General features: G+C 36.2%; 1 protein-coding gene across 1 annotated transcript in view; it reads right to left on the bottom strand.

Annotated features, from left to right (window-relative positions):
* The window catches only part of LOC150100987 (small ribosomal subunit protein eS7-like), a 92,335-nt gene that overhangs the window by 63,673 nt on the left and 13,401 nt on the right, over positions 1 to 15,261 (bottom strand). The window contains exon 2 of the mRNA XM_090401724.1: positions 708 to 782. Coding sequence (XP_090257850.1) covers positions 708 to 782 — 75 coding nt within the window. The remainder of the gene's footprint in view (positions 1 to 707; positions 783 to 15,261) is intronic.

Raw genomic sequence — 15,261 nt, 5'->3', positions numbered from 1 at the left:
AGCAAAGCAAAGCAACTGAGGGTTATATTCTCGATTTGTTTCTGTTCTTCAATATTTGTCCAAATAAAATGGCTGCTCCAATTAACCAATGCCCCAATTAACTGTATAGCAAATGCTATACCCAATAATCAATACCAGTATAGCTTCAGTTTCATTCTTTTGAATTTTTTTTTTTTCCAACTGCAGCTTGTGTAAACAACAGTAATTTTAAAAACAACCATTCAGATGAACATAAACCAGTATATACATTTTAACATAGATCAATCTAATCCCTATAACTCATTACGATGACGATTTACAAGAAATGTTGAGAACAAGAATACTCACTGTTTATCTGACTAAACAAATTTCACACCACTCCAAGTTAACTATTAGTTTAGCCTAATTAATGATGTGTAACTTATTTTCTTTTAACCACTTGCTGGTTATGTGTTCAGTAGCATTGTGTACTGTAACTGCACTAATGTTTTCAGGCTAGGTTGCCCATTTTGCTGATGAAAAATTATGTACTCCCCATCTTAAATGACTGATGAAATCAGTTGGCATTCTCTGTAAGCAACTTAACCTGTTCTATATATAGTTCTATAACCAATTCCTTTCACTAAATGGGATTTTAACTAATCTTTTTTTAGTAAAATATATATCATATCAGTAAAATTTATAACATTACTGATAATGTCAAGGAATCAATTGTTAAAAAAACTTACCTGGGCAATGGAAAGTTCAAATTCATCTGGTTTTTCCCCTTGCCTTTTAGCAATTTTTGCACTTGCAGAATACATCTAAAATTGAGAATTCCAATTACACCTTTCTTAGTATTGAACTCAAAAGTAATATTATGTACATCAATCATATACAAAAACATTATGAAATTAATAAAATATGCTAATTTTTTTGTTATAAAATTCAGAATTCATTAATCTTTAGCTAGTTGAACCTCTAAGGTTCAACTAGCTAAAGATCACCAACTTCTTCCATTCCTTTCTGTCTTGAGCTTTTTCATTCCAGCCCTGAATACCCATCTCATCTAAGTCTCTTTAGATATTATTCTCCCAATGAATCTGCAGTCTACCTCTGGGTCACTTTCCATCAGGCTTCATGAATATTTGTTTAGCCATTCTCTCCTCGCCCATTCTTTCCACATGTCCAAGCCATCTCATCTGCTTGCTCAAATCTCATCAACTAGAAGTGGGGGATCTATAGGGTTCATATAGTTCTTGGTTAGGTCTTCGCCATTTATCTGTTGTCCTTTATAGGTCCAGAGATTTTTCTCAGGATTTTATTTTCAAGGATCTGCAACACTTGCATCTTGGTCTGTTATGCTCCATACGAAACAATAGGACTAATGATTGTCGTGTGTGTGTGTGTGTGTGTGTGTGTGTGTGTGTGTGTGTGTGTGTATATATTTTTTTTATTTATTTTTTTTTTTTTTTTAACCCTGCTTGATAAAATTTTGGAAAATAATAAATAAGATCCATTGGAAGCATATATTCTCAATTTGTTTCTGTTCTTCAATATTTGTCCAAATAAAATGGCTTCCCCGATTAACTGGAATCCATTGTATAGCAAATGATATACCCAATAATCAGGAAAGTATAGCCTCAGTTTCATTCTTTCAGATTTTCTTAAAATATTTTTTAAGCATAATTTTTTTTTCAACTGCAGCTTGTGTAAAACAATAGTAATTTTAAAAACAACCATTCAGATGAACATAAATCAGTATATAAATTTCATTTCTGTACTAATTTTATTATCTTGAGTAATTAATGTTCCAAGATATTAGAAGGAGATGACCCTTTTAAATTTCAGGTTATCAATCGCAAAAAAGATCATTTTCTCCTCGATTGAGATTTCTGAATAAATTTAAATATGCAGTTTTATCCTGGTTGATTTGTAATCCTAGTTTTTCAGCGGCAATTTTGAATAGTTTTCTAAATGTTGTTCTAAAGTCTTCAGCATTTTCTCCAAAAAGGCATAGCCTAATATTACTGTTCTGTTTATGTTATCTTTTACAATTGCTCAAATGTGTTTTTCTAATACTAAATTAAAAAGGATAGTGATAGGGCATCTCATTATTTCAATCCTGTCTTAATATCAAAAGGTTCAGATCTCATTCTATTAGCTAATACCATGCCTTGGCTGCCAGTAGTGCAAATTTTTGTTTTACTAAATAGCTTAAGGAAATTACAATGTATACTAGGATATACATAGATAGAGAGACCTCAGAAGAATTCCCAGTTCGGAAAGGTGTGAGACAAGGCTGTGTCTTTTCTCCGATTCTCTTTAATCTGTACACAGAAGAAATAATAAAATTAGTAACCTCAAAGGAATCACTGTAGGGGGCAGAAATATTAATAACCTAAGATATGCAGATGACACTGTTCTTCTAGCTGAAAACAAATACGACCTCAAAACTCTTATAGATGAAACCCTCAAGTATAGCGAACAGTATGGCCTCAGTTTCAACTTTAAAAAGACAAAAATCATGATAATTTCAAGAGAAAAGAAAATACCAAAAATATGCATCAATATAAAAGGAAATAAACTAGAACAGGTGCAAAAATACATATACCTCGAATACTTGATCACAGAGAATGGCAGGACAGAAGATGAAATTAGAAAAAGGATTGAAACTGCAAGGTCAACTTTCAACAGGATGAAAAATCTATTAACATCTAGAGAATTAAATCTGAAAACAAGATTAAGAATCTCCAAATGTTACATATGGTCTACATTATTGTATGGAGTAGAGACATGGACACGCTCCAATCTGAGTTTGAAAAAACTGGAGGCCTTTGAAATGTGGATGCTGCGAAGAATTATGAGAACATCATGGAAAGACAAAAAGACAAATGAAGAGGTACTAGAGATGGCAGGCGTAAACAGGAGCCTGATGAAAGAAATTAAAAAGAGAAAAGTTAGATATTTTGGACATATTCTGAGACATAACTGCCTACAAAGGACACTTCTCGAAGGAGCTGTTGAGAGAAAGAAAAAGACAAAGACTGGAGTGGATGAAAAATATAGAAGATTGGACCTATCTCTCATATGAGGAATGCAGCAGAGAGGCACAGAATAGGACATGATGAAGACACATGGTAGTCAATCTCCTGGAGGGAGAAGACACCTGACAGGACGATATACATTAAAATAAATTTTAATACACTTCCAATATTTCGGCAACGTTATGTTGCCATTTTCACTGGAAAATAAAAACAAGACACGTGCATGCAAGCACAACAAACAGTAAATGAGGATGAAGCAGGAAGCAATTCTTTCTCCTAAAAGTCTTGATGGTGCCCCCTAAAAATTCATAACCAACATCTAAGCCTTTCCATGAGAATTACAACAATCCACAGAGATGCAACCGCACATAAGGCCCGCCATTACAGTAAAATGAAGTTAAAGCTATCAAGACAACTGAATTGTCTTGCCTTCCTAAAACACTGCCGGGATAACCAGGTAATCCCAAACTGCATCAAATTTAAGCACAGTTTCTCTTCGCAAAAGGCCTCTTCATATTTATAACTGCGCCAGCCAAGCTTTGCTCAGGGAACAAATCGCTACGACTCGCCGTTTCCTGAATGATGCTAACTTAGATATCCAGGCACTCGAAGATGACCTTTCAAGCACCTTAAGCCATGAAATCTGGTCTATTTTATACGACATCGTGCACTGCTGTGGAGAAAGAATTTAAAAAAGTATGAGATCGACACATCAAAAAATATGAAAATTTAAAAAAGAACCAGCTCGAAACCACAACTTCCTACCAAAATGGTAGTCAACCTATCGTCAGTTAGTGTGAAACCTAAAGCACTCGACGCTCTCTCACATGGCCACAACTTTGCCAGAAAAATACCTGCTGAAGATATGATACGAATTGAACGCATGATACGACACCTTCCAAACCACGTTGCCAACGATATTAGACTGGATGCGGCTTGTGTTCTGACCAAAGCAAAACCACCAAAAATTAACAAGCCCAGTAAGGAAATTAAATTTCTACTAGAATTAAAGAAAAACAAGGAAATAATCACCAAAGCAGATAATGGAAATGCCACAGTATTGCTTAACCAAAAGGATTACACAGGTAAGCTGAATGCTCTATTGTTAGATCGGGCTACTTACTTCCCTATCGAGTACAATCCCACCAACTCACAAATTAGAAAACTCCACAGGCTCCTTAAGAAGGTCACTTCTTGGCCTGTAGAAGTCACTAACAAATGAAAACCATTTAACTCCATACCCCCACCCTCAGTATTTATGGACTCCCAAAAATACATAAGGAAAATGTGCCATTACGTCCCATAGTGGATGGCATTGATTCCCCCCACGCACAAACTAGCTAAACATTTGGCCAAAGCTCTCACACTATACTGGCAACACACCTTCACACATAAAAAACTCAGCCCACTTCAAAGTCAGCATAGAAAACCTTACACTTAAACACACTGACGTAATGATCAGTTTTGATGTCTCCTCCTTATTCATAAATGTCCCACTCAAAGAATCATTAGAGCTAATCCAAGCTAAATTTCCTCCCGATATCACAGCCCTATTTCAGTTCACAATGAACTCAGGCTATTTTGTTTGGCAAGGAAAATTCTACAATCAAATAGAGGGGACAGCCATGGGTTCTCCACTCTCCCCACCCTTGGCCAACTTTTATATGGAAAAGACTTTTGAAGAGAAAGCCTTAAACTCTGCCTCACAAAAACCAACCATATGGCTTCGTTATGTTGATGTGTTCGCTATTTGGCCACATGGCTCCGATGCACACCTCTTACATTCTATAGAAAACCCAACCAAACAGGCAGATACATTCACCAACAACCCCACCCCCCACCCCCTTGCAACAATATGGAGTCATTAAGACACTACGCAACAGGGGTAAACTTATCTGTTCAAATGACAATGCTCTAACTACAGAACTAAACCACATTCTCAACATTTTCTCAGCTAATGGCTATCCCCCCCCCCAAAAAAAATCCATAAAATAAAAAAATAAAGTAAACATTGAAACCAATAAACCACAACCCCCCCCCCATCATAACAAGGATTATTCTAAATCCATCACCATACCCTATATCCGAGGCACCTTGGGAAAAAATTCCAAAAATCCTAAAAAAACATGACTTAACTTCTTGTTACAGACCATATAAAAAATTGGCATCCCTTATCCACTCTACTAAAGACCAATCCCCCCCCCCCAGAGCTACCTGGTGTATACCAGGTCCCTTGCAGCTGTAAGCTGTCCTACTTTGGCCAAACAGGCAGGACAGCTAATATCAGAATTTCAGAGCACAAGGACTACATCCGGTTTCACCAATACAGCCACTCTGGTCTTGCAGACCATGCGCTGGATACCCGCCATAGAATACGATGAAAGAAAGCTACGATAATACACCATAGTAAATTCAAATATGAAAGGCTATTCATGGAATCAGCCTCAGCCCTAAGAAACAATCCAAACCCCAACAAATTTGGTTGCATGAGACTGCCCCAAATTCGAGAAACCTACATCAGAAGACCTTCAGCCCAATAGGCCAAGAATACCAACTGCCCGCTAAGGGGCACCATCAGGACTTTTAGTAGAAAGAATAGCTTCCTGCTTCGTCCTCATTTACTGTGCTTGCTTGCACGTGTTTTGTTTTAAGTTCCAGTGAAAATGGCAACGTGACATTGCCGAAATATTGGAAGTGTATTAAAATTTATTTTAATGTATATCCTAGTATATGTTGTAATTTCCTTAAGCTATTTAGTAAAAATGCATAACCAACGTCTAAGCCTTTCCATGAGAATTAGTGCAAATTTTTATTAGATGAATAAACCAATGAGGTATTCCTAGTTCATCTAATATTCTCCAAATTTCTTCTCTATGAATGCTATCATATGCTTTTCTAAAGTCTACCAATAAAATATGGACCTGTAGATTGTATTCCCATTTCCTCCCCAGGTGTAAATATTTGATCAACTGTTGATCTATTTCTTTGGAATCCTGCTTGATATTCATCAATATTTTCTTCAATATAAGGTAAGATTTTTTTTTTATTATAACAATATATAAAATTTTGTAGCCTGCTGATAGTAGCGATATTCTCCTGTAATTTTCACATTCATATTTGTTTCCCTTTTTATAAACTGGAATGATTAGTGATTCTTTCGATTCTGTGGGTATCTCTTCTTTTTCTCCATATTAAATTTACCATTTTATGTAGTTGAGTGGTTAATTCACTACTCCTATATTTAATGAGTTCAGCTACTATTCCATCAGCAGAATACATCTATAGCAATTGTTGGAATGTTTATTTTTGGGTGACAAGCATAATAAGTATTCTGTTTGAAATACACAATAGGTTCATCACAATTTAGGAGTGTGTTAAAGTACTCTCTCCACTTGTTTGCTATTTCATCTCCACTGTCTAGTATTTATCTGCTATTACTGATTACTATTGTTTTCATATATGGGGGCCTGTATTTTGGTTATTAGTTTCCTGTAAAAAAGTTCTGGGATTATTACTGTAAAGTCTTTCTGGATTTCTCCAATCTGTTCACAAAAATTCTTTTCTGTTGTATTATTATATTAGTTTCCATGCTGCTGTCTTTGTATCTCAAAGTGTCATGAATATCAGTTGGGTTGTTCAGGTAAGTGCTCCTATCTTTTTTCTTTACTGTCCATTCACATTCTTCATTGAATCATTTTTCAATACTTTTATTTTATTTTGAATTCCAATTGAGTTTTCTACTGCTTCTTTTATCCTTGATATGATTGCTATTTCATCTCTATTGTCTAGTATTCATTCCATTGTCTGGAATTATATCCTTGATATGATTCCAAAAGTTTCATATTTTTAAATTTCTGTTTTAATTCACACCCATATTATCTTCTCTCTTCTATCATACCTAGTTTTGTAATATTATATCTCAGTTGATTTTGCATTATCATCAAATTCCTGACATGTACCCTCAAGGGGTGTATGGAATATGATAGTACTACATGAAAAATTTACATCATTACTAACTTCCTATCTACAATTTTCCTCCAAATCAGTCTGTTACTTGTCAAGACTCCAACATTATCATTATCAGATCTTGTATTTCTATCGTCTAAGTCACAATGTACCGTATCAATCCATCTATATCTTGGTCTTTCTCTGGGTCGTTTTCCTGACAACCTGGCAGAGAACACTTGTTTCGCTAATCTTTCCTCGCCCATTCTGTTTAAGTGACCATACCACCTGAGATTAGTTCTGCTAACGCATTCCTGGATGCCGACAATGTCGAGTTCTTTACTAATATCCTCGTTTTTAATATGATATTGCCATTGATGCCTCTAATCTTTCTCAGGACTCTCATATCTGTGGCCCCATAGTTTTTTTGGTCAAGTGTTTTACTTCTGACCCAGCTCTCAGATCCATAAGTTAAAACTGGTTTGAACACTGTCTTGTATACAGCTAATTTAGTGTTCCAACTAAATTCTCTCTTATTCCATATGAATTTATTCAATTGACTTCCTACCATACCAGCTTTTTTGATTCTGTTGTCTATTTCCATATTTAATTTACCATCTTCACTAAAAATCGTGCCTAAGTAGCTGAAATGTTTTACTTGTTCCACAGGTTCTCCATTCACAATGCAGTGACATTTTCAAACAATTCTGCCTATTTTCATTGCCTTTGTCTTTTTATTACTGACCATATCTATTATAACAGTTATTCAATTTAGTCAGGTAATCTTGCAGACTTGTAGCAGATTTATTTAAAAGTATAACATCATCTGCATAAAGCAAAGAGATGACATTAACATCTCCAATTTTGATATCATGTTTAATACCACTTTCCTTCATAATGTGATCCATATAGATAAAAGAATAACAGAGGGGATAATGTATATTCTTGTCTCACACCAGATTTAACATTAAACATTCTTCCTGTACTTCCTTCAATTCTAACTGCTGACTTGCAACTCAAATAAAGACTAAGCATTGCTTGATTTAATGCCACACTGACACCATATAACTGTAGCATATTAAATAGCTTCTCTCTTGGCACCTTGTCATATGCCTTTTCCAGATAGACAAAACTTAAATACAGATCTTTGTTATATTCCCATGATTTCTCAAATATTTGCATAAAGTGAAATCTGATCCAGACAGCCTCTATTTGGCCTGAATCCAGTTTGTTCTTCCCAAAGCTTTTCTTCCACAATTCTTCTCAGCCATTTCTCAAGTATACTTACATAAATCTTACCAGGAACACTCAGTAAGGAAATACCTCTGTAATTTTCACATTGTTTTATTTCTCTTTTTATATATGGTACTAAGAGATCTCTATTCCAATCATCAGGAATTCGTCCCTCTGTCCAGGCCTTCTGAACTATGCAGTGCAGTCACTGCAAGACTTTTATACCACCATAATTCAGCATTTCTGGTTGAATATCATCTACTCATCTACTTAATCATCTACTCCTGTTACTTTCCACATTTCAGGCTTTTGATGGCTTTTTCTACTTCAAGTATGGATGTGTATTCTTGACTGCATGCCTAGTCAGGTTTTTTTTTTTTTTTTTTACCACTGTGCTGTCATCACCTTTTTTTTCATTTAGCAATTTCTCGAATTAATTACTCCATGCTTCAATGATATTTTTTTCTCCTGTTTTCATGTCACCTTTATCACTAAATCCTTTTACAGCACTCTTTCCTCCATTTCTGAGCTTCTTCAACAACCTCCAGAATATCTTGCAACCTTCTTAGTATTTATTTTTACAGTGTTTAGGTTTCATACATTTGTCTCTATATTCTCTAAGAGCACAAGCTGACTTATTTGCCAGGAACTTTTGATATGCTTTCTTCTTTTCCTTCAGTGCTTCTTTAACTTGATGTGTCCACCAAGGAGTTCCGATTTTTCTATCCTTGCAGACAATTCACCACGTCTCTCTCTCTCGCTGAATCAACCAGTGCTTTCTTCAGGGCTTGCCACTGAATCTCAGAGGTATGGTTCCTGTTCTCAAACTCTTTCATTTTTTCTACAATAATCTTTGTGTATGTTAGTCTACAGTTCACATCTGAAAGCTGTTCAACTTTTATTCACTTTAAAACTTTCTTACATGTTATTCTTTTCAATATAAAATTCAATTTTATCCTGCTCAAGACTAAATAGTGATCACTTCCAATTTCAAATCCTCTGTACACTCTGGTGTCCTGCACCAGGGAGAAAACATCACTATCAATAATAACATAGTCAATGAGACTTTTCTTATTCCTAGCCTCTTCTCTCCATGTAAATTTGTGCACATGTTTATGTTGGAACATGGTGTTAGTAATAACCAGTCCATGTCCTGAGCAGAAATCCAACAGATATTTGCCATTATTATTAGCTTTGCTCTTTTCTCCAAATTTTCCCAAAATATTTTTGTATGTCTCACAATCATTTCCTACTCGACTATTTAGATCCCAAACAATTCCTTTTTCATTGTGTCAGTTGCTTTCTCTAAAGCCTCAAAAAATTCCTCCACTTCTACCTTAGTTGAACCTTCTGTGGGACCACAGGCACAAATAAGTCTCATTGTCCATTTCCCCATTCTGATATTTGCCCACATCACTCTACTTGAGACTGCCTGCCATACAAGAAGTTGTGTTGAATACTATGGCTACTCCTTTTCCTTGATTTTCATTTCCTGAATATAACATTTTGTATTTATTGCTCAGAAAGATCACCAGTTTTTGTCTTTTTTGTTTCAGTCACCCCTATTATGTCGATCTGGTACTTATCTAATTCCTCAGCTAGCTCATTTCTTTGCTATTCAGGCTTCTTATGTTGATAGTACCAATCTTTAACTCTGGTGATGTTGAGTAAGGGTATGTTTTCAGATCTGTTCCAGTAGCTGACTTTTTGCTGTTCGCCCTGGTTCCCTGGCAAAAATAACGGGGAGGCCTTGTTTAACTGGGCGACGCCCCACCCGACATGAAATTTTGTCATGTTGTACCATCATTTTCTATATTGGTTTAAGCCAATAAGAATACAATTTGGTCAGCTAAATCCCAAATTGCCAGCCCATCCTCGTTCATTCAGTATCCCAGTAGATACCCAACAGGGTGCACCACGTGAGGATTGGATATTAGGTCAGAAGCCCTGGTCAGTTCTCTGCATTCCTTTAAAGGCTATGTGGAGGTCTCCTCTCAGTTATACAGCTTTGGCCTTTAAGCACCCATTTCTTCTTTTCCAATTTTTGCATTGACATCGGCTAATAAAATGATTACATTCTGCTAGGGAATTTTTTCTAGGATTCCAGTTTTTCATAAAATTCATCTTTTATTGATACTTCTGCAGCTTGTAAGTGCATGTGTGTTAATAAAGGTTATCTTGAACCATTTTGCTTGTACTCTTAGCTTGCTTATTCTTTCATTAAAGGCTTTGAATTTGATCAATGATGACCAGTTTTTTTCTAATGAGTAAACCTGTTCCAAATTCATGTTTATCAGAGGTTTTTCCCCCATATAGTAGCAAAATGTTATCTCTCTTCAAATTTCCTTTTATTGCTGATTTTCATACCAATTTATCACAGCAGTTATTCAATTTATTAAGGGAATCCAGCAGACTTGTACTGGATGTATTCAGAAGTAGAACATCTGCATAAAATAAAGAGCTCAAATGAATATCTCCAATTTTCATATCAGGTATAATAAAGCTTTCCTTCATCCTTATCTCACACCTGATTTAAATCAAACCATCTTCCTGCACCTATTTCAATTCTAACTGCTTACTTATAACTCAAATATAGACTTCAGTACTTTTTGATATAATGTCCAATTTACATCACACAACTGTAGCAATCTGAACAGCCTTCCTCTTGTCATGTACCTTTTCTAGATCTATGTAACTTAAATACAGATCCTTATTTCCCACGACTTCACTATTTGTCTGAAAGTGAAAATTTGATCCTGGCAATCCTTCTCTAGCCAGAATCCAGCTCATTTCTCAGCAAACTTCTCTTCATAATTTATCTTAGCTGTTTCTCAAATATACTTGAATCAATCCTGTCATGAATACTCATTAGTGAAATTCCTCTTATTCTCAGATTTTGGTTTTATTTCACTTGTCTACTCCAATCATCCGGGATTCAATCCTCTGACCAGGCCTTAATTATGCAGTGCAGTCACTGGTAAGCTTTCACACTTCTATTACTGAGAATTTCCCTCCAAATATCTACTTTGCAGCCTTTCCACATTTTAGTTTTCAAATGACTTTCTACTCCATGGATGGTGTGTGTGTGTGTATATATATATATATATACAGGGTGTTCGGGATAAATTTGACACTTTCGTAAGGAAAAAGAAAATCTTCTTTGTATCTATTAAATTTAATGAATTGACAAAAAAACATTACAGGCAGAGTTAATTACAATACTATCAACAAGATTTACTCAAAATAACCACCATTAGCATCGATCACAGCTTCAATTCTGCTTCGGAACCTCGAACAAGCTGATGCTACAGTCTCCCTGGGAAGGGCCGCAAAAACTGTTTTAATTTTATCCATTAACTGGGCTTTTGTATTACTGGAAGTGCGATTGGTGTCTTTTTCAACTGCGCCCCATACAAAATAATCCATGGGGTTAAGGTCTGGGGAGTTTGGAGGCCAAACATTTGGACTGGTGAAGTCGTAGAAATTTTCAGACAACCATTTTTGACTTTTCCCAGAGGTGTGGCAAGGGGCCGAATCCTGCTGCCATACATACGGCCTACCATTGGCTACCCTTGTTATCCAGGGCTTGACTACAGTTAGCAACTCCACGAACAAAGCCCGAATTCCAATGCCAGGGTTCTTCAACACCTGTTCCTGCAGATTTGCGAGGAATTCTGCTGTACGAACGCAATCAGATCGTCTGCTAGGGATCTTTCTTCTTGCTACATCCTCGTAGTCACCATTGCAAGTCTCTAGTTCATGCCCGATTGTTTTTACTGTATTCAGGGAGCATTGGGCAGCAGTCGTAATATCCTTATTTTGATGGCGGGCACGAATCATCATGATACAAGTTATTCTCTTCCATGATTCAGGTGGGTTCCAGCTATCCATCCTTTCTGACATCTTGTATATGAATGAAGAAGGGTCCAAACTTTTAAATGAAGAGAAGTGTGTGTTAATACATGTAACTTACGGAAAAATAATTAATTATAAATATGTCAAATTTATCCCGAACACCCTGTGTATGAATATATATATATATATATATATATATATATATGTTAGTGTTTTCTGGTACTGCACTGTCAGTGCTTGTTTCATATAGCAATCTTTCAGTCTCCAGCATCTAGAATATCTTTGTTTTCAGTTTTCATGTCACCTTTATCATCTCTAATTCCTTTTACAGTACTCTTTACTCCATTTCTATATGCTTTTTCAATAGCCTCCAGAATATTTTCCACCTGCTGATATTTATTTTCAATGTTCTTACCAAAGTCTTCCGAGTTTTGTTTAGCTATCTTTACACAATATTTCTCAGTATTCTCATTGTACCAACCAATAAAACTCTATGGATTAAAAAATAATAATTCTCTAAGAGCATGAGCCAACTTAGCTGTCAGTAACTTCTGATATACTTTCTTCTTTTCCTTCATTGTCTCTAACTTTGAGTCCACAATGGACTTCTGATTTTTCTATCCTTGCAGACAACTTCATCACATGCCTCCCTAGCTGTTGCCAGAGAGGCATGTGGTGAAGTTGTCTGAAAGCTGCTTAATTTTGATTTGTTTTAAAACTTTCGTCGACACTCTTCTTTTCAATATGAAATTTAATTTTTTTCCTACTCAAAACTAAATGTGATGACTTCCAGTTTCAAATTCTCTGTATATTCTTGGGGCCTGAACCATTGAGAAAAATCACTTATGACAATGACATATTCAATAAGACTTATTTCTTGAATTTTCACTCCATGTGAATTTGTGGACATTTTTATATTGGAACATGGTGTTAATAAGAACTAGTCCATGTTCTGAAACATACATCCAACAGGTACTTACCATTATTATTAGCTTTGCTCTTTTCTCCAAATTTTTCCAAAACATTTCTATATATCTGGTAATCATTTCCTACTCTGCTGTTTAGATCTCCAAACAAGGACCAATTCTTTTTTTGCTGTGTCAGCCACCTCTTTAATGCCTCCACTTCTTTCTTAGTAGAACAATAGGTATAAATAAGACTCACTGTCCAGTTCTGCATTCTGATATATGTCCACATCACTAGCTGATACCTGCCATTCAAGGTGTTTACTATCGCTACTCCTTTCTTTGATTGCTTAGAAAATTTCACCTGTTTTTGTGTTCTTTGTTTCAATCACACCTATTATATCAATTTGGTACTTATCAAATTCTTTTGCTAGTTCTATTTGTTTTCTGTTGATGCTTCTTATGTTGATGGTGGCAATCTTGAACCCTGTTGATGTTGAGTGGGATGTGTTCCAGGATTTGTTTCGGTAGTTGACTTTTCCCTGTTTGCCCTGGTTCTCTGATGAAAACAGTGGGAGCTATGTTTAGCCAGGTGATGGCCATCATGAAATTCTGGCATATCATTATTATTTTTGCAGTATGGTTAAAGCCAATAAGAGTACAATTTGGTCAGCTAAATCCCAAATTGTCAGCCTATCCTTGATTGTTCAGCATCTAATTCTTGCAGAAAGGCTTATACGCTGGTTAAACATGATAATTAAATACTTAAGGAATTGACAGTGTATACTAGAAATATAAATTAAATCAACTTTAATATATACTTTCCAATATTTCGGCAACGTCACGTTGCCATCGTCATGGAAACTTAAGATAAAGACACGTACACGCAAGTACTACATAACAGCAAATGAGAAACAAAGCGAGGAAGCTACCATTTTCCTAACATCCTTCTAAAATCATTCCTACTACACAGGTAAGCTTAATGCTTTACTATTAGATCGAGCTACTTACATCCCATTGAATACAATCCCACCAACTCACAAATTAGAAAACTCCATAGGCTCCTTAAGAAGGTCACTTGTTGGCCTGTGGAGATTACTAACAGACTAAAACCATATAACTCTAGACCCCCCCCCCCCCGTATATATAGGCTCCCAAAAATACATAAAGAAAATGCGCCATTGATTCCCCCACTTACAAACTAACTAAATATTTAGCCAAAGTGCTCTCACACTATACTGGCAACACACCATCACACACAAAAAACTCAGCCCACTTCAAAGCCAGTATAGAAAACCTTACACTCCAACATAATGACATAATGGTCAGTTTTGACATCTCCTCCTCATTATTTCCAAATGTCCCCCTCAAAGAAATCTCAGAGCTAATCCAAGCTAAATTTCTTCCCGATATTTCAGTTCACAATGAACTCAGGCTATTTCATTTGGCAGGAAAAATTCTACAAACAGATAGAGGGGACAGTCATGGGTTCACCACTTTCTCCACCCTTGGCCAACTTCTTTATGGAGACTTTTGAAGAGAAAGCCTTAAATTCTGCTCCATATGGCTTCATTACGTTGATGTGTTCGCTATTTGGCCACATGGCCCGGATACACTCCTCTCCTTAACAAACAACCAACACCCTAGAATCAAGTTCACCCTGGGAAAAGAGAGAAAACAATAGCCCCCCCCCCCTCCTATACACACTAGTCACCCACCAACCCTGATGGAATGTTGGTTTTTCTCAGTTTATAGAAAACCCACCCATACAGGCAGATACATTCACCAACAACCCCCCCCCCCCACACACACACACCTCACAAGAATATGAAGTTAAGACACTATTCAACAGGGCTAAACTAATCTGTTCAAATGACTAAGCCCTAACCACTGAACTAAATCACATCCTTAACTTTCTCAGCCAATGGCTACCCCCCTCTCAAAAAAAAAAAAAAAAAAAATTCTGAAACCAGAATTTTCCACAACCCACCTCTCCCACTTCACAAAAAAGATTACTCTAAATCCATCACCATTCCCTACATTCAAGGCACCTCAGAAAAAAATCAACAAAATCCTAAAAAAACATGACTTGACCGCTTGTTACAGACCATATAGAAAATTGGCATCCCTTATCCACTCCACTAAAGACCAACCACTTTCCCTAGACCTATCTGGTGTATACCAGGTTCCTTGCAGCTGTAAATTGTCCTACTTTGGCCAAACAGGCAGGACAGCAAATATCAGAATCTCAGAACACAAGGACTACATCTGATTTCACCAGTATGGCCACTCTGGGCTTGCAGACCATGCTCTGGATA

Source organism: Typopeltis vanoorti, chromosome 12, assembly GCF_054136105.1.
Source record: "Typopeltis vanoorti isolate ZY-2024b chromosome 12, IOZ_Tvanoo_1.0, whole genome shotgun sequence".
Taxonomy (NCBI): domain Eukaryota; kingdom Metazoa; phylum Arthropoda; class Arachnida; order Uropygi; family Thelyphonidae; genus Typopeltis; species Typopeltis vanoorti.
Note: the sequence above shows the minus strand (reverse complement) of the source record. Positions and strands in the feature narration are given on the sequence as shown.